Below are 20900 nucleotides of genomic sequence, written 5' to 3'. Positions count from 1 at the left end.
TAGAATTGGAGTTAATATACCCTGTAGCACTATCTTGCATGTATAGTATTTATCTCAAGCTTATAGTATTTGAAGTTGATATAACAAATATTTGACAGAACATGCCATCCAACAAGGTCCTGGGTTCTAAACAGGCATGAATGAAGAAGGAAATAGTGATCATTCTCTAAATATATTCCACTCCAAAACAAAAAGAAACGCAATGCCAAATTAGACAAAGTCTTTGAAGTATAATCCACTCCAAAGTTACGCTAAATATACTCATTCCATATCTAAATCAAAGAGGTGTTTGTTCTTTATAACTGCACGTTTTACATGAAAGAAAAGGAACATCAAGCTGTATGTAAAACTAAAATCTCTCAGCCGTCATCACTATAGGTTGAGCTTCAACATGCTGCTTTCTAATAAGATATGGACCCTTTCCAAGAGCTTCCTGCAGCTGCATGCAAAACCCACTTGGATAAATATTTATATAACAGCATACAAGGGTGATTATCTTTTCTTTATTCTTTAGCATCTGTACATAAAGGATACATAAAGACGTGGACCAAACTGCGACTGGGGAGCCTCTGACCACCAGGGATTTACTGGGGTATGGGAAAAATGGAGAGCCACAAGTGAGACACCACGTCTTGAACCAAAACCTTAAGGTTTTAGTTTCATTAGTCTTTTCCACTTATAAACTATTTCACTCCTCCCCTCATATCCACTTGTGACATTTCACACTTGAATAAGCCCGACAAGAACATCTTCTATACCAAGATGTGTACCATTTCATTCTCATTGGTCAGAAAATATAAAGTTAATATATATTAAATTCTTGTTTAACTTTTCTGACCAATGAGAAACAGTGGTACAAACTATAAGACAAAAGATGTGACTTCCATAAATACATGCAGACAATAGTGGAAAAATTTGGTATCTAACCTTCGCAGTTATTCCTGCAAATGCAGGATCAGTGGAAACTCTACTAGATAGAGTCAATGATTTGTGTATTGCCTTACAGCAGTTATACCTAGCTTCCATACCTGAAACACTCCAAGTCGTGTTAAAATAACATATATGGAATACTATCGTTCATCCAAATAACAATACATAATACAGACCTATTTTTGTGGTTTCAGTACTTGGGTTGGTCACTATATTTATAATATCTTGTTTTGAGCATATCTCCATCAAGCACCATGGTCGGGTAACCAGTCCACTTATCATTCTATAGCCCTGAAAATATGTTCCACATAATACCACGTCAGACATCTTGTATTAAACTTTTTTAATGACAACCAAATATTATCCAAGCGCAGCAGTGCTCAAAAACAAGTTAGAATATATACATCTCGAACATAATGCAGCTTAGACGTTTCTATTGGCTAGAGGATGGAAGTTCTAATGTATTACTAAAATATGAGATTATCGAGATTAAATGACGTAAATGCTACATGAGTTTTGGATTTTTATAGTGATCTAAACTAATTGATGTGGCAGCTTAAGTGAAATTATTAAAGCAATAAAGCTCATCAAAACTTGTAATAAAAAAGCTCATATTGATGTCTCGTCAAAACTTGTAATACAAAAGCTCATATTGATGTCTCACCGCTAAACGGATTTCTGAATCTTGCTGCAAAACTGACAGAAAAAGACCCTGCAAATTGAATGAACTTGGTGAGATTCGAGTATTTGAATATTTAGGTAGAAATCAGTCATACATGACAATTGGATGAACATTTTGCCTTTATCCTTTAATGTAAGAGCAACATCTCACTTTTTATTTTCTTTTAAAACAATAAAATACACTCAAAACCTACTGTTTGCAAGTAACAGAACAAAAATATCTCTAAAATTTATGGAACGAAATATGTGACCTCTAATGGTGAGAAGCAGAACTAGTCAATTAGATTTCATTGGTGAAAATACTTTGATAGAATAAACATAGTATAAAACACAACACCACGGTCCTCTTTTTGAAATAATAATAATGAAATCACCCGTAGTCATGAACTCATGATTAACTTGGGACAAAGCTATAGCTAGATAAGGTTTAATATATGCCTAGCCTCTTTAAACAAAGACAACTAAACCAGTATAAACAGGCTAAACACTAATGAACCACTAACAAGCACTTGAAACTTAAAAAAAATGAAAATAGATACCGATGGTGTTAGCTTTGTGCTCCTGGATGCTGCTTCATAAATTAAACGCCGCAGGTTTTCTTCTGCTTCAGAAGTGAGTATAATGTTATTCTCAGATCTGGTTTCTCCTGAGATGTTTGCAAGCCCATGTAGTGCAGCCTATGGTTGCCATTTAAGAAACAGTGTAATAAACTAGGTGAGATGCTATATTAGCATATGGCATCTTCCAAGTAAATCTGAATTAAATGCTTATTCTAGAATCTAGGATAATTAAATTTTGGCTTATGGTCCCAGCCTCCCAGCGGTGCCTTTGGAAGTAGTACCTAGATTTTTTTGATGGTCAGGGTCCCTGTACTTGGCCCAATTTAGATATTGCTCCTTCTGTCCATCTCTATCGGTGAATGTTAGGGTCAGCATGTTTGCAATGTCTACCACATCAGCAAGTTAACCAATGGAGATGGACGAAAGGACCAACATCAAACCGGGCAAATACAGGAACCCAGTCACCCAGACCATGAAAAAATTCCAGAGACTATTTCCGAAGGAGGGACCAAAAAACTTAAACAAGCCTTAAATGTTATTCAAGTTGTGCAATTTCATTTGAAGTGTACCTACCTTCTAGAACGTGCAAATGCAAACTTAGATACTGGATTTCGTACATCCTTGGAAATGATTAACAATGTTGATAATTGTAAAACATCTTCCAGACTTTATCCAGAAATTCAATAGACATGGTCTATTCTACAGTGTTATGAAACACCGACTAGCTGAATGCTACATCAGATTAATGTGTGGGAGGTACAACATGTTCCAATCAGTTGGAAATCTCATGGTTTCTAAAATAGATGCTAAAAACCTCAGGAACAACACCATTTTAGATTACCAAAACATTACTACTGAAAAACTGCTTGTAACAATTATGTCAATGCACCAAAAATGCAGACTCAACCATAAGGACAATATACTCCTGAAAATCACCTGAGATATATACAATGGGACCAAGGGGGCATCAAATTAAGGAGTTTTGGCTTCCATAACAAGCTCCACAATAAAGGAAGAATTATCTATTTCACTAACCAGTTGTCTGCCATGCCCTTGAGGTCCTTGTCGATCAAAAGCGGCATCAATAACATGTCTAGCAGCAGGTGATGAACCTGAGAGTAATAATGTAGCTCCCTGGAAACCTAGGATCATAAAAACCATAAAACAGTCATAAGAAATGAGATTAGATGTTCAACAATATGCTGAAGAATAACACTAGATCCAAAGGTTGCTGCCATTGTCAATCGGCTTGAAGAAGTAGTATATATCTACATATTTTTTAATTTTATATTACATAATTGATATTTTACTACATAAGCATCACATATCAATACTTCTGAAACATTATTCACTGGTGTCTGATGTCTTTCATTTGAACCATGTCAAAGTTTGCCAAGAAAGAATTTTATCCATGCAATGAAGTGGAATTGGGAAGATGTCTTAGCTTCTTATGTACTTCAGTTCTCCACTATACTTAGCAGGATTTCTTTCTAAAATGCGCAGAGCTATCAAAAGGCTCTTTTGCATATAATGTAAATTTTCTCTATTTCTGCCCAATGCTATGTCTCGAGAGAATTCCACATCCTATACACTGTTGTATCCTTTTCTGTTCTCTCCTCTACCAACAGAAGCTTCTTTTGTGAGCAGAAAGTTAGTCGATCATATATACCTCTCCTAAAGTTTGACAAAATTGAAGGACCCATTTGTTTCTGAAATCATGGAGACCCCCTCATTTAAAATTTGTCAACCTAATGTAAGCCAAGGGATAAGTTACGTTAAAATGTTAAAAACTCCGTAATTTTTAAACAAGGGAGACTTGTGTAGCGTATAAAAAAAAAGGAGACTTGTGTAATGTTTACGAATCCCAAGAGAGGTAAACAATTTCCAAGTTAGAGTGTTAGACCACAGGACCTAGATAATTAGTCAACCAAAATCAACATTTCTATAAATGAAAAACGCAGAACATCTATTTTGATCAAAAGCCAATGATAATATGGCATACTTACACGATCCTATATGACCCAATGCTTCAATGGCAGTTTCACATTCATCTCTATCTGAAGTTTCCAACGACTGAAGTCTACCCTCAATAGACATAATAACAGTTTTAACGCCTGAATTTAACAGCAGAGTGAGTACATATTAGTCAGCAGTTTCTATTTCTTTGATAATAATTATTAAGCTGTGCAACATAATATGTGAAGCACATGGACATTTCACAAGTGAACTAGAACAACCCGGGTAAGGAGACACAGTATACTTGCAACAAGGACTTGATCAGGTTGCATCATATCAGCATTTTGTTAGTTCATTGATAATGATTACCAAGTCGCATGTAAACACATTCACAAATGACAAATTTAATCAGCACAAACCCAGCAAGGACCCTCCATATTTGCAACAAGGGTAACGAGGTTTGTGACAGGTCAGCAGTGATCATTGGTAGCCATCAATAGTCAGGTAGAGACAGATGATAGAGTACTCAATTTGTTTGATAATGATGAAATTAAATGTCAATATCCACCAACAGGTATTGGCAGAAAGGAAATTCTATGAATTCAAGTGCGAGACTTACAAGGTTCATCTATGAAGGAGTAAATAATTTTCTTGGATAGAAGCCTTCCACTTATCATCATTGCTCTTGATCTTAAAATTGATTCTGCAGAATTGTTGCTAAGCTCACGAAAAGAGATGTCATTATATCGGGAAAACATTTTTACAGGATTCATTAGATGTACTAATGAAGTGTTCTTGGCCAGATAATAAATGAGTACCTAATCATAGAAGACAGAAGTTGAAGGAGGCTAGACGTCGACAAAAATTCTGTGCCATGCTCAACCTCTGCTAACTGTATCATTTCACCACACATAGTGAGAATATATAGATATGCATATAATGTAAACTTGGGGAGTGAAAAATGTCTGGTAATTGCTAATATCCAGAATATAGTTGTTTTATGTGTTGTGAACTTGGAACTATTGTTGCCAGTCTTATGTCTACCTTAGGAATCACTTGAAATTATTCGTTGCAAAGCCAGAAACCAGTTTATGTGAGGCAATATTATCAAAATAGATCCATGAGCGAAAATGTCAAATTACTAAAGGATATAGAGGAGAAGTAATTTAGAGGAACATTAGTTTATGTCCCAATTTCTAAAAATGAACAGACACACTCTTTTGTCTCCCAATATGAATACACAAACAGACTTTCTGTTGGGGACAGGCAAATAAAAAGAAGATTTTACAACTGAGGCCTCAAGAGAAAACTTGTCCAATAAAATTTCTTTTAATAGGTAATGGTTAGTGAGATATTAAGTACTAACATAATTACTGTGCTTAGTTCCTTCAGTTCTGCATAAAACAATAAAGAGAGGGTTTACTCTGTTGGAATAAAGTTAATATTCTGTACTAAATAGTGAATATGAGCAAGTAGAAGGACTACTACTACACATTTTTAAACCCCATGACCAAAATAAGAGAGAGAGAGAGTAGCAACCTCATATAGTAGCTCCAAAACAGTTAAAGTTACAAGGGTATCATTTGAATTTCTGATTTCTGCTTCCAACAATTTAAGTAGATCTAATTTGTAAATGGTAGATGCTGCTGCCCTTGATGCAGAAAAAAGCTTCACCACTAAAGCCATTACACGAACTTGACCCTAAATCAGAATGGTAAAAACAGTGACAAGCTAAATCAATTTCAAACAAGGCAAACATACCACCCAAAAAAAGATATTGCAAAGGCAGATTAAAACCAATGTACGCATTCTCAGACCATGCATTTTAACCTAGGGTTTTTTATGAATAGCTGCTTTCATATTAAAAGTGATTTTCTCATAAAAGGCTTTCTATCATTGCTATTTGCTATCAACAGCAGGGTCTTGTGAAGGAAGGAAACAGTTTCATCTGTAATTCTTATATTTCGTAGTTTTGAAATATTTAGTAATTTCACCGCATACAAACCATCCATCAAAAAATAATTCTCCCTCCAAAATAGAAGCATCCTTGACACTGGCGTAAGGTAGGAGATTAAGGAGGTATAATCTAATAAGTTCACATATAATGATCGCAACATCCAGTTGGGTCACTTGGGTCCAACACTACACACAATGCTTCCCGAAGCAAATGTGTCCAAATATGTTTTAAATGGCAATAAAGAAATAAGAGATATTAAATTCCTTTATAAGGATGTAAAACAAGAGGTCTGCTTATTTGCTAGAACCCTCCCATGCATACAGGGTGAAGCCTTCAACATAGCCTATATGTTAAAACTTAATCAACAAATATAAATTCAAGCATTGAGAGATTGGTCGACATACCAGTGATGAACATCGGGAAGCAATAACCCCAAGGTCTGTATCACCGCCTCCTTTGCCAGATGGAAAGATAATTTCCTAAAATTATATTGTATCAATGATACAGTTTTAATCATTCTCCTACCTTTCATACAGGTAAATATTTAAACCCATGCGACTTGAAGAGAGAATTATCTAACCATGCCTTCAGGAAAAGTGGCTAACTTTTTTATTGCATCCATTGCCACAGCTGCGACTTCTTCGTTGCTGCATATGTGAGAAGATATTCAAATCACATGTTTTGTTCTACAAGCAGGAAACCATATCTAATTACGAATTATATAAAAGAGGACTAATAACAATGGAACCCTCTGAAAATACATTCCTTGGCACCTCTATGTAAAGAAGGATCCTCTCCTCGAATTCTGATTTTCTGCTTAATGTTAAACCAGTCTCGCATGGAGGAATGTTTATTTTAGCTAGCCATCTAGGGTTTACTTTATCATACACTAAATAAGGGAACTCATGCTTAATGCTACAAAGCACCAGCAACAAACACAAATGCCAGATTTGGTTGACATCCATGTGAAACTATGGAGGTGCTTGTTACACTACATTATTATTCTCATCCTTGCATTCATGACTCCAGGGTATCATTGATACATAACTTAGACGCTTGTGTTGGTGATAACTAATAAGTAAAATTACACTTACAGTGGCATCCAATTTCCATGAAAGGTGTATGATTACAACCAATTACAGGTACTTCAAATCACCCAGAAGGACTCAGAATAAGACATTTCCAAGTGAGGGTTTTTACCCGCCTCTATACATTACCATTTGTGTTCTTTCTTGGATAAGTTTTTGTTTTTGTACAAGACTAAAAAACAAGGAAATCTTTGATACATGTGTATCTTATACTTTATCACCTTATATCTACATATGAAAGACAATAAAATATGTCTGAATATCGAGCCCCTTGTAGGAATGAATTCTAAACTAATTCAGGTTATTGTAACTGGCACTAATTCACTGAAAAGGATCATATGTCATTGAAATAAAACACTTGGGCAAAGCAAGAATGGTTTGAGTGCCATAATACTTTCCCAACTTACCCTTTGATAAGGCTATCAAGCAAGAGAGGATATATGTTGAAGTCTGTAATTAGACGAGCAGCAACTTTACCATCGTTGTGAAGATTCTCCAGAAGGGAAATGACCTGCAAGTCGTTACCTTGTCATAAAAAATATGTTGTTTCTTTATTGATAAGGAGGGGCAATGGATTTCTGTTTTATATACAACAGAAGGATTTAAATAAATTGGCATATACATGGTATATTCAGTTATTCACATACTGTTTTGCAAGCTAAGGATCTGACTGCTTGAGAATCTGCCTGAAGACCAACTTGGACAAAAAGCTGAACCAAAAACAGAACAGCAAAGCATTAAGGGGAACTATTACAAATCTACAATAAAATATAATAATATGTAATATAAGCAATCATAATTTGTATGAAGACAGAGAATTGATGATAAAACATAGAACACACCTTAGTGTTGCCTTATTAAATTAAGTGATATTCTATAATTAAATAAAAAACCCTGATATAACTTTAAGTACTTGCTAGTTCCCTCTTCAAAAATATAATAAGTACTTGCAATTTTATGATGGGTCTTCAATATTTAGGACATACTTATGACTGCACCTAAGCTTTTTCCACTTGATCATTTAACAACTCCTCACTTTCAACATATGGGTTTTCATCTACATTTTTTTAAGTACTTCTCTTGCAAGCTCATGATAGGTCTTAACTGCTTAGTGCACACTTATGATTACATCTAAGCTTTTCAAGTTCACAATTTGATAGCATGTCACTTCCCACATTCGTTTTTTCATACTACTTTTGAAGAGAGAAAAACTTTAGATTACCCACAAAATGCAGTGAGCAGACCATGTTCAGATAACAGTTCAAAAAACAAAAAAGCAATGGATCGACCAAGGGGGTAAATCACAAACCATATTCTGTGGAATCAAAGAAGCGCCGAACTTTGTTTTGAACAACCTTTCAAGGCATGCAACTACAGTATTTTCTAGACCAGGCACATCAAATTGGGTCTGTAATGCACTGCAAAAGTAAAGAAGAAAATGAAGAGCAAATATCTCTAGAATGACATATTAAAATAATGTAAAGTAACATTGACCAAAACTCCAATTTTATAGTTTTATTTCATGAAAATTAGAAGGAAGAGGATAAAATCTGCAACAATAATCACACAGTACAAACATCACTCCAACAAGCATTTATCCCATTGGGCAGGCTCAGCTACATAGCTCATTAGATATCATTGTGTTTTATCATAAATCATGTCGTCAAAAACTCCAAAGTTGTAAGTCACTTTAAATGGTTTTTCCCACTGTTTTTCTTGATAATGGGAAATCTGTAATATTGCACCATCTTTTGTCAATAGGTACACATATTTCTATCAATTAAGACAAGAAAGTACTTAAGCTGTATGCAAGAAATATATAATTTTTGGTACTACCAAGGGTATTCTCTCACCCTATGGATAAGGAACTAATCCCTTTTGAGTGTATGGTTGCCCCTTCCAACAAGTACTGCTCCCAGGACCTTTCGGTCTTTCTGGTGTCTAGCGGGTCTGGCCTTGCTAGACCAAATTTGTAACAAGCTATAAACTAAATTAGTTCAATCATTCTAAGTATAGTTGCAGATTTTGCTCAGAATGCATCATTCAAGACATGAAGATATTGAATGCAAATAGATTAATATTGCTCATTTGCTCCCTCGGAACCATGTCATACCGAACAAAGATAATTCTATTGCAAAACAACTCCACACACTCAGATACCCAATAAAATTCTTTCTTTTAAGTTAGACGAACTGCTCAGTCACTACTCAGTACCACAAATTTGTGAAGAAAAAAACAATTTTTTACAGAAACCCAAGACTGAAACTGCAAGCAAAGTACATGGAGTCCAAGCTCAATGATAAAATCGGTAACAACACAATAAGCTCTATTAAGCAAAAATACAGAAGAGTGGAAAAATGAGATTTTTAAATAAAAAACAAACTTGATAATGAGTGATAGAGGGAAGCGATTGAGGAAGTCCTTAGCAGAATCATCATTTTGCATCCCTGAAATGGAAGCATTAATTGTTTATTAAAAAGTGGAAATAAGAATATAAAGAAGAACAGGGAAGTGGGGAAGAAGAAAAAAGGAAGTAACCAGGGTAATGAGCAAAATCATTAGCTGCTTGAAGAAGGTGAGAAGGATCGTCCATGGAGAAATCCTGGTCTATGCCGTAACTCAGTCACAATAATCAATCTGAAACTGAAAAGAATTTGGGAACACAATAAACAAGAGAGAAACCTTGGTACTTGCGTGGCAATAGATATCTACGTGTAATGCCCACGTGAGGCGGTCCATTAAACAACAGTTGTTTGTGCAAAAAGAAAAAGAAAAAGAAAAAGAATTGTCCATAAAAATTGAGTTATCCATACAACTTAATTTGTTAAAGATTATAAAATAATAATGATCTAAATAATAATTAATAAGACAGATAAAACTAATTAATCCAAAACTTATGCTCTATCAATTTAATATATTTAACTGTGTAACTAGATTTCTATAATGTTTTGTATTAGAAAAATAGAAGATAAATAAAGGTACGTTTTCTCTCATCTTGTTCTAATGAGTGGAAAATTGAGAAGGGGTGAAATGTATGTATAAAAGACAAATCTCACATAGAGAAACAATGTAAATTAAGTTGGAGTCTTTTGTTAGTATGAAATATATATGAGCTCCATTAGCTTTATTTCTTTTCATTTTCACTCCAAAATATTATGAATGAGATTTTCATCTCCTACTCCCCTCTCCTTCAAGATCCCTCATGCTAAACAAAGAGGAAAATCTCATGCTAAATAAATATCATTGTCAATTAATGTTTTGAAATTTTGGTTTTAGCATCTAGTAATTGACTAACAGGTACATGTATATTTATTGTGATCTCACTTACATAAAACAATTTAAAATTTGAAATATATGAGGACGGAATCCAAATAAATAAAAAATTATCCATACTAAAATCAAATCTCTTTAGACTTTTTAAAGCCAAAAACATATTCAAGCCTACTATTCTTTTATATTAGGAGAAAATAGTCAACAGTGATGTAGATTGGTGGGTGATGAATGTACAGTAAAGTGTGAAGGATCAGGAAATCTGGTCGGAATATCGTATGGACCCGTTAGAGGGGATATCTGAAAAGGTTTTTCAACGATCAAATCAATTAAGTATTCTAGAGAGATAAAATGAGTAAATAAGAGAGAAGTTGGAGCGATAAATGATGGAATGAGAATTAAATATACTTTTTGTGTGGTCTCTCTTATTTATAGAGTTTAGGAAATACTGAGATGACATCTAGCCATTGGCCAACATCTAACGGATACAAGGGATGTACTCTTGTCGTCCTTGTTTGTCCTGTGGATCTGCTCTTGACGAATTGTCGGGGGCAAGTAGAATGTGCAGACGGCATGATAGGTGATTTGTTGTATGACATTGAAGGCGAGTCAGTGGTGCATTAAATAACATGTCAGATGTGCATTAAATAGCGTGTCAGAGACATTAATGTTGCATCAGGAGCATTTATGCTATCTTCCATGAGTGAACTCATCTAGGGCGGGTAACAGGGATATGCGAAATGCTGCACATGATATTCAAAGTAAAAGGAGGACAGCTCAAATATGATCGGACCGGAATACCTACAAAATAATAATGTACTAACATTGTTTGGTTTATGAGGAAAAAAAGTAAGAGAAATGAAAATTGAAGGAATGAGGGTGATAAAATATGAAATGATTTTTTTCAGTTATTTAGTGTGAAAGGTAATAGATGGAAAACGATTGGAAATGAGGGTATATTTGTAGAATGAAAATGGTTTTAAATAAGAAAAATCCAATGGGAAGAAATAGGGAGTGAGTTTAGGTTGGTTTGGGTGAGATAAGGTTTGTCTTTTATATGACCTTAAATGTTTATTGAGTTATTTTTTAACACGGACCTAGCCATAGACGTGAAACTAAGCCAACCCTAAATTTGACCGAAACAACCTTTAACCCTAGACACGATTAAATATAATGCATATTCTTTTAGATAAAATACTACCAATATTATTCATTATCATTAATATATAATTTGACATATGAAATGATATATGTACAAATAATATTAATCATATACATATGATGAAAAAACTAGAGAACCACTGGTATTTTTTATCAAAGAGATATCATTACTTTATACATAATTGAATAAAGATACATACAAACATGATGAGTAAATAATCATTAGACGGGTCCAGGCAGGATCATATTTATCCCATACTTAATCATAAATATTACATGGGTCTAATTTTTAAATATGAACCCATCTTTAGATCCGATAAGACCCAACTTTATTTATACTCGATCATAATTAGATCGGATGGTAAAGTCAAGTCTTGTTCCGTACTCACCCTAGGATGAAACAACCCAAGGGCCCACGACTTTTTGTGTGATGGGCAGTAGTGTTATATGGACATATGGTCTTTCTCATCCATTTTCTCTCCATTATAGTTGAGAGGGTAAGTTTTGAGTGGGTCTCGCCATCTTTTTTTTTATAGGTTTTTCTTTTGCAAGCCCAACATAGTTTTATATTTATCATCTTGATATTTTTACTTAATTTAACCAATTCCCATTCAAAAAACACAATTTTATTTTATTAAAAAATATTTTCAAAAACCTTTTATTAATTTCCTCCATTAAAAATGTTTTCTAAACTGAAAAAATCAATAAAAAATCATAGGATTAATTTGAAAAAGAAAATAACTTATAACATCAATTTTTTAAACATACAGTAAATTAGAAGTTCATATTTAGAAAAACTCATCCAACCTATTAAAATTTAGTGATAAATGGTATTTATTAATTTTTTACTAAATTAGAAGTTCATATTTTTTTAAAATCTCATCCAACCTATTAAAATTTAATGATAAATGATATTTATTAATTTGTTTATAAGAGGTGAAGTTAATCCAACAAGAGACTACATTTCATTTTTTTTTGTGTGGGTAAAAGTAATATTATATATGTACTAAGGTACAAGAGTAAATAATAGAGTGATATATGATAAATGAAAATTACAAAAATCATAAGCTGTTGCGTGTTTATTCCTTAAAATATAATATACAAGACTACATCTTCATTGTTTCTACAATATAATAACGTGGTATGATACTGCGTAAGGGTTTAGCCTTATGATACTGTATAATACCCATATATGATATTTCCCATAAAACTAGAACTTAAACCAAAGATATTTACGTGTTTATTATTCTTCCATTTCAAAGAACAAGATCCAAATACATTTTCCTAAAACAATCTATTTGTACAAGTACAAAAAATATGGTAAATTAGGATGGGAGGAAACCACAAAGAAAATAAAAGAACATAGCTCTTCCACAAGACCCTCTTTATTTTCAACCTCATGATTCCCTTCTCTTTGTATAAGTTCCAAACTCAAGCTTTTGGGGATTGAACTAAGGCACTTGCTTATTATTCTTGACCTTATAACTCATACCCATCATAAGAGAGAAACCAAATCGTTAGAAATCAGAGTGAGAATCCAAATAATTGTGACCAAGTCCTTAGGCATGCCTTTGATATAGTACACATTGTGCCATGCCATTTTAATGCATTAGCAGCTGGCACCCCTAACGGATATTCAAAATATATATCTATAACTGGTACCATACTCATTGCATAACCAAAATCTATAAGACCAAAGTCCAATTTCATCACCTACCATCATTATATATGTTCCTTGCACCAAATCAGTAGTATCCTTCCTTTGGATGTATGCATAACGTTCTCTAGTACATAACATCATGATCCTCTGTATGAGTGGTTCTGCTGAAACATATTCACTCTCGTGAATGGTTAGAATTGAGAAGGATGTGTGTTTTATTGTTGGAAAATATGAAGCCAGTTCCTCTAGCAGAAAGCATCAATTTTGTTTGAACTTTGAACATTTGATAATTAACAATAGTTAATGGTAATAACAAGTTTTCTTCACCATTACAAGGGAGAAAAGAATGGGTGGAAAATTTGTTTATCCATGGGCCAACATTACTTGGACACTTGTATATCATAAATGTGTTTATTTATTTACTTAATAATAATAGTAACAAAATTTATGAAGTTATAAGGTGATTTGATAATTGAAGTAAAGAGATTTAATGAATGAAATGAAAAAGGTTGTGGGTTCAAGTCTCACCCATAGCAAGTTTAAAGGAGTTCGAGTCTCGCCTACAACAAATATTAACATACTAACCTTTGTCCATAAAAAAACAAAATTTCTTATCTTACAAGGGAGGAAGCAAATGCTTGGAGTGGGTTCTTAAACATTGTTTTCCCATTTTAGGGCAACATATCATGGAAACCTTTATATCATAATGTCTTTACTTTTTAGTTAAATATATGGTTTTGAAATGAGATTCACAACAGTAATTCAACTTGCAATTGTGTCTTGCTAATCATATTACAATTGCAATTATAACTACATTGGTCTTTTTTTTTTTGTAGTTCCCACAATTATGATAAATACAAAATCACAACCGAGATCCCAAATTAAAACCTTCTTTATATATATCATGCATGTTTATTATTTCCATAAATATAGATAGAATGAATATGAATAGCACATTTGCACAGTACAAATCTGTGAAGTGAGATTTGGTAATAGATTTCTCTGATTCACAAACATTCATATAGCCATGTACATTGTAAGTTGTGGCAAATAGGCAATGGCATATATATACTTTGTTAAAGACATTTAATATCAATTGCCATGCCAAAGCAAAGAAAACCATTTTTCTAATGTACAATTTTCTGCAACTTTCTATTTTTATGCAATGGGATGTCATCACCACAGTGTTGCAATAATTTTGCAGTAGCAATGTTCACAAGAGGACAATAGGGAAAGGAAGAGGGTAAACTTTGAAGTTTGAATGTACAAAAAGGCTTGAAAGGTTGCTAATATTGTTAGGGTTTTATGGGTCCCCTTAGTACCTGCACTAAAGTTGAGCAAGAAGAGGAAAGGTAAAAAGTCACAATGTTAACAGGGAGAGCATTAAATTTGTCCCTTCAAGAAGTATAGATAGGGTGAGTATGGCTAGTTTAGCCATAGTACTCACTAAGTCTAAACCTAGACTCAGAACCCCACGTGAAAATCAACCAAAACTATGCCTTCTCACCTTACCATACCTTATTCAACTACCCATTAAATGTTTAGGAAAAACCAAAAACAAAAGAAGGGCGAAAACATGGTGCAATTCGCTTGAAACTAGGGGTGAAATTTTTTACCTTTTAAAGTTTTTATTATCATGTAGTAGTTGATTCCATTTTATTATTGTTTTAATTTTTTTTAAGTAAAAGAAATTTATTTAATAGATGGTGATATCTTCGAAACATCTCTCAAGTAAATACAACTCCTCAAAACTATAGATAACCCACCAACATTTTTAAGGTTTTTGAATTATGATTGTGATTATATGCTGCATTCACAAAAGTTATATATGGACTATTATGAGAACAAAGTGGTCAATGTGACGTTAAATAGTGTGATTTCAATGACTACGAAAACTTTAATATTATTGTTAAAAACAACATATCTATGCACCAAATTTTACACTTACTGCACCTTTGAATTTACGTACCAAGAGAATCGGTATTGATGTGAGATATGGATATAGGGAGGCCAAGACCTCAGATTCATGCAAGTTACTGTGAGTATGACAAGAGGTGCTATTTAATACAAGTACAGTGGTGAGTAAGAGTACTTTCTTATATTTTAAGTATCTATACTACAAATTTAAAACATTAATTTCAGAGTTAAAATGTGCACATGTATACATACTAAAAATCAATTTATCATTTCAACTTTGAAGCCCTTGATAAATAAAAATATGTTGTTTCAGATATTATCTCATATAGTATCTAATATTAATACAAATATATTATATCAATTAAATATTTTAGAAAATTAAAATTTAATAGATATTAGTATCATTTGTTCTTCTAACCTTTTTTGTTATTAATAAATTTCATTGCTAACAAAAAAAAAGAGTTGTTCATACATGACATACCTTTTAGAGCCTTTTAATTCATCAATATTCAATAATAATTTTGATTCAAAAAGCTTGCCTTCATATAAAAATCACAAGGTAATCTGATAAGGGGTGAAAAATTTAAGGAATAAAATGAAACTCATCAAATATAAAAAAAAAAGTTATAAAATAGTTTGATGGTTAAACAAAAGGATAATAAAGATTAGAGTCACACCCACAATCAATTCTAACATAAATACGAAATTCATGTGGCAGATTGTCAGTAATATAAAAGTATTACTATTTATATTTATGACTTTTCTTTATATTTAAATTTTGAGAGAAAATAAGCATGAATTACAAATAATATTTTTTTCAAAAAGCCATAATGAATTGTGTAATCATAAAAAATACCTATTTATTGATCATCAGACTTAAAAAATATATATCACTAATTATTAAATAGGAACATACAAGTATTAAAAAAAAAACAAATACTAACATCCATTTCAGATTGACCACAATAGAAACATGGCCGATCTCATTATAGCATCGAAATAATCAGAGAACTCTGTCCTCATCAGCCTCAAAATATATATTATTTCATTCGTTTTCATTTTTAAGATTATGCACATAATTAAAATTATGAAATGATATAAAATTTTGAAAAAAATAGTTAAATTTAATGCACGTGAGAAATATAGGCTAATAAAGAATTAAAATAGGCTGAAAAAGAAGAAGAATGGATAAAACTCATAAAAGTATAATTGAGAATTAAAATATAAATGAATATTAAGTTTAAAAACATAAAAAATATGAAATAAAAATTAAAACACTTCAGATCTTCTGCTGCGAATTTCCGAACGCTGCATCAAATCCAACCGACAAAATTAAACACTGATACTTGCCCTATGCATTTAACTGTAAAAGGTTCCATACACATTTTAATAACCAACGTTCATATATTATAAACCATAACTTAAGTTAAATACAACCACAATACCGAAATTACCCTAACAAGTACAACGAACATTACTTAAAACAACAAGGTCAATCTAACATAAGTTGAAGCACAATAAGGGAAACATAAATTAGTAATTCGACGTAATAGATAACATGAAATTAAACAAGGTCAACGGTCAACCCAAGTATCATGATCAATATCCCCACATGCAATCAAGCTCGGAATGTCCAAACCCCGTGCTGGAACCACCATCAGGCACCACCTTCTCCTCCTCCGGCATCGGCCAGTTCCCGATGGCGGCCATGTCATTGGCACCACCATCGTGAACTGGCTGAGACGCTGAGTAGAAAAAGAACGGGAGTTGAAGGTTATCTTGCAGAGACCTCAGGCTCGGGAAGGCAGAGACGCCAACGTTCCTCTGGAACCGAGTGAAAGGGTCCAGATTCAGAGGTGTCTGCGACGGCGGTACAAGGTCGAAGGTGGCATTGTTGAAGTTGTTGGCAGAGGTCGTGGAGAAACAGGACACGTGCTCTATTTGGGAAGCGATGGTGCTGTCGTAGGAGCAGTTATCATGGTCGTTGAAGGCGGCGGCGCTGCTGGTTTGAGTGGTGTAAGGAGAAAAGTCCAGCAGTGGTGGAAGATTAATGGAAGAGGGTGAACCGGGTTCAGGATAGAGGCTCATGCTTGCAGATGAGGTGCTAACCCTTGTCTTCTTTGAACCACTGGTGGTGGTGGACACGGTGGAACCACCACCTATGGTATTCTTTTCGAACACACGGGATATGACCCATTCATCCTATTCATTAGTAAGTGTAAGTGTATGTCAGGGAAAAAAAATTAAAAAATGAAACACCATATATATAAACATGAAAATGCAAGTGTAACACTGCCACCATGGCTATAAAGCTAGTTAAGTGAATAATAAATGAGTAACTGTATCTGAAATGGGTTTTGTGTAAGCAGAATGTTAAAAGTTACTAGTATCAATCAGGATCTTTCTGCTACTTAGCAGGACAACGGAAAAAAGGGTCATTTAATGATGATGATGATGCAGTGGCTTAGTGCGGTACCCTTTTGATGATTACTTATTTCGTTGGGATCATTTTGATAATAGTTTATAATTCCCATGCAATCTCATACTATAGCTCATATATAGATTCACATAAAGCTAAGGAACGTGCCTTTCTACCCAAGGGTAATGGCCAATGGCCAAGTACTGCATATATATTCTTTGAAAAGAGAAAGATCATGATCTTCAATAAATGAAACCTAGTTATAGTATTAGCTATAAGTTGTAAATGTAGTTATAAAGCTTGCAGCTTCAGCTATGCAAAGGGTTGAAAATTTGGCTAGTGCGTGATGATCAAATTAATCATGCATATATATAAATTATGAAGATGAAATATGTATAAAAATACACTAGGGACCACATTTCATGAATGTAAAAACTTAAGAAAGAGTAATATGGAGAAGAATGACTGATGACCTTGGAGCTTCTAGAGAGATAATGATAAGCAAATTTGCCTTCAAGGCGATACTCATGCATGACCCAATTGCTCTTTTCACCTTTTGGAGCTCTTCCTTTGTAGAAAACCAAAGTCTTCTTCATACCAACAAGAGCACAAGTCTTGGAGCTATAAATCTCTCTATCCTTCCCAGTAGCTTTCCAATAACCAGCTTCTGTGGCTCTATTAGTACGTAACCCAGTTGGGTACTTCCTATCACGTAAGCTAAAGAAGTACCACTCCTTCTCACCCATCTTTGCTTTCCCTACCATAACAACAAAAAACAAGTTTAAAAACTTCATTTATTTGCAGCACAAAAACTTAGAAAAGAGAATAAAGGGTTTATGCTTATTTACCAGGAAGCTGCCATGGCTCACACTTGTTAAGGTCAACTTCAGTTATAGCTCTACCAGTGAAGGTGTTGTCAAGAACCTTCTTGAGGAGATAGTATGTGATAAGCTCCTCATCAGTGGGGTGGAATCGAAAACCCGGTGGGAGAAGTGCATCATTGCTATCAAAGTGGCGGTGGTAGTAGCTACCCATTGAAACAAACACAAAGACAAGTTTAGAGAAGAAGGATCAAGAGATAGTGAACTAAAACTAGAAGAACATGAGAATACTGGGTTCTTCCTAACACTTGCAGCCTCTACTTATTTATATAGGAAGCCTCTACTTAGTTATTTGTTTTGAAGGGAAGTGAGTTTATAAAAGAGTTTCTGTCCCTTATGTTTTGAACGAGGGATTTGATGAATCGAGTGGCAGAGGGGAAAGGCGAAATAATAAAGTATGATATGGCTGGAAATATCTGTTTGTTTTTCTCTGCACTGCTCTGATCTCTCTCTCTATCTCTCTCTATATCTCTCTATCTCTCTCTGTCACAGTCCTTATCATAATCCACAATTCTACAAAGCTAGAGAGATAAGGGTAATGTGATGTGTGGGATGGATGGGAGTGGGTTCTGTGGCTCTGTATGCGTGCGTGTGTTAGAAAGTGTGCAGGTATTCTTCTGTCAGTGAAGAAATTACAAGGGGTGGGAACAGAAAGTAGTTTTATTATCAGAAACTAGGGAAAAGAAAATATTCAAATAAGAGGAAAATGGTAATAACAACAGGGAAATAATTAAATGTGAGACTTTCATTTCACCATGTTATATACATCCATGATAAAGCTGTTTCATATCTTCTCTGACAGCATAGTACACATAATAAATAATCAGAAGTGAAAAAAATGTATGCGACGAGTTTTTCTTTTACAATATCAGTTCATTACGCTTCATATTTAATTACATGTAACTAATCCACTGATAAATGATGATTATGTTTATAAAACTTTATACTGATCGTTCATGAATATAACATTATACAGATAAAGCCATGTTTATTACACGCTACCTTCTTACTCATCCTCCTTACGTTAGAAATTCCTTATGATTGGTGAACCACCAATACTAGGATCTTGAATTTAATGATTCTCACACAACAATTTATGAATCAAAGGGTGCAATGTCATACCTGAATCCATGTTTCTGGATGTGCTCCTTTGATCCACGTTTCTAAAAAGAGAATATGATGCCTTCTTCAACCAAACCATGATTCCTTTTGGGACTTGCGTTTTCACTCTGATGGAGAGATGAGAAAACTAAATTTGATTTGGTATATTGGGGAGATGTGTTAACTAATAGGGTTCCCATTATCCCATATGAGTTAACCTGATGGGTATCCATTATCCACCCATTAAGTCCATATCCGTTATAACCTTTTTAGAAATCTAATGAGTGTCAGTAATTAGATCAGTTATAATGTAACCCAAAAAATAAATAGCTAATATCATTGTATCAAATATATGATGCCCACCTTAATTAGAAATTTATAATTTCTAATACCTTACCCTTCTTCCTATGTCTCACTTCTTCATTTTCCCCAAATTCTCGTACCCCGTAGGCCGTCACTTCTCCCTTTTTTTTAACAAGTTTTTTTCTTAGTAGCGCAATCAAACAAACAAGGACACCCACCCTCGGTAAAAGTTTACCAAAATTATTACTACCTTTTAATGAGCCAGGTTTCTCACCTATAATGAACAGGGAAGTGGCATAAAAAACTAACAAATGATTATGTTAGGAAGACATTTTATCATTCTATCTATAATAAAATAATATTTTTATAATTAAAATTTAAAAAGAAACAAAAACTTACACAAACAAAATATTTGTTCCTTTTTAACATAGGAAGCAAAGAACTATCTTAAGACTTATATAATACAATAATTATTACTTATTTTACTTTTATGAGACCTTCGACTTATTTGAATTAGATAGGAGATTCACTTACTTTATTATTAAGTTAAAAATATTTCATATTTTAGTTATTTATTCTATGAAAATATAATTATTCATATTATTTGAATTAATCATTAGATCTGATTCATTAGATTTTTATAAAATCAATGACTAAGACATGAAGAAAGATTTTTTAACTTACTGATGAAGTAAGTGACTATAGCTAAATAAATTTTGTTAAATGAATAATGTGTTTTCTTAACAAAAAAAATCAAGTTTATATTGAAAAGTAAGTAAGCAATAAATTTAGTTTTCTAATGTTCCCCTACCTCCTTTACTTTATGCACAATTTATATTATTTTGTTTTAAATTTAATGATTTATAATTTCAACACCTTTTAAGTGTGGGTGAGTGTTTTCAAATAGGGTTGAGCATGAGCTAGATTGGGACAGGAAGATCTTCTCAGAGCTTGCGTGTTGGAGCATTTGGGAAGCTAGGCTGACTACCTATATTTGATTGAGTTCACCTACACCA

At 33.5% G+C, this 20900-nt stretch overlaps 2 protein-coding genes across 2 annotated transcripts; both read right to left on the bottom strand.

Moving 5' to 3' along the window:
* On the bottom strand, nt 31-9861 carry LOC109355097. The gene is made up of 17 exons (XM_019598035.1): nt 9711-9861; nt 9556-9619; nt 8482-8590; nt 7820-7882; nt 7580-7683; nt 6665-6731; nt 6489-6563; nt 5667-5828; nt 4946-5019; nt 4747-4844; nt 4178-4285; nt 3207-3313; nt 2151-2288; nt 1595-1642; nt 1107-1221; nt 928-1028; nt 31-439 (listed from the first exon to the last, which is right to left on the bottom strand). Exons 1-17 carry the CDS (start codon nt 9763-9765, stop codon nt 350-352), a joined length of 1578 nt encoding a protein of 525 aa, XP_019453580.1. The 5' UTR covers nt 9766-9861; the 3' UTR covers nt 31-349.
* Nucleotides 16671-19147, bottom strand: LOC109353739 (protein CUP-SHAPED COTYLEDON 2-like). Its single transcript, XM_019596102.1, has 3 exons — nt 18448-19147; nt 18073-18356; nt 16671-17382 (listed from the first exon to the last, which is right to left on the bottom strand). Exons 1-3 carry the CDS (start codon nt 18632-18634, stop codon nt 16780-16782), a joined length of 1074 nt encoding a protein of 357 aa, XP_019451647.1. The 5' UTR covers nt 18635-19147; the 3' UTR covers nt 16671-16779.

The sequence above is a fragment of the Lupinus angustifolius genome, chromosome LG08 (assembly GCF_001865875.1).
Source record: "Lupinus angustifolius cultivar Tanjil chromosome LG08, LupAngTanjil_v1.0, whole genome shotgun sequence".
Lineage (NCBI taxonomy): Eukaryota > Viridiplantae > Streptophyta > Magnoliopsida > Fabales > Fabaceae > Lupinus > Lupinus angustifolius.
The sequence above is the reverse complement of the archived record's forward strand: the minus strand, read 5'-3'. Positions and strand labels throughout refer to the sequence as shown.

What these genes read in the sequence shown, in the direction of transcription:
- LOC109355097 (XM_019598035.1), bottom strand. Translation starts at nt 9,765, where the DNA reads ATGGACGATCCTTCTCACCTTCTTCAAGCAGCTAATGATTTTGCTCAT. An exon ending in CTTCCCGATGTTCATCACTG is followed by an intron (nt 5,829 to 6,488) that starts GTATGTCGACCA and finishes ATTCTGATTTAG; the next exon opens with GGTCAAGTTCGTGTAATGGC. An exon ending in AAGGGCATGGCAGACAACTG is followed by an intron (nt 2,289 to 3,206) that starts GTTAGTGAAATA and finishes TGGCAACCATAG; the next exon opens with GCTGCACTACATGGGCTTGC.
- LOC109353739 (XM_019596102.1), bottom strand. Translation starts at nt 18,634, where the DNA reads ATGGGTAGCTACTACCACCGCCACTTTGATAGCAATGATGCACTTCTC. An exon ending in TGAGCCATGGCAGCTTCCTG is followed by an intron (nt 18,357 to 18,447) that starts GTAAATAAGCAT and finishes TTGTTATGGTAG; the next exon opens with GGAAAGCAAAGATGGGTGAG. An exon ending in ATCTCTCTAGAAGCTCCAAG is followed by an intron (nt 17,383 to 18,072) that starts GTCATCAGTCAT and finishes ACTAATGAATAG; the next exon opens with GATGAATGGGTCATATCCCG.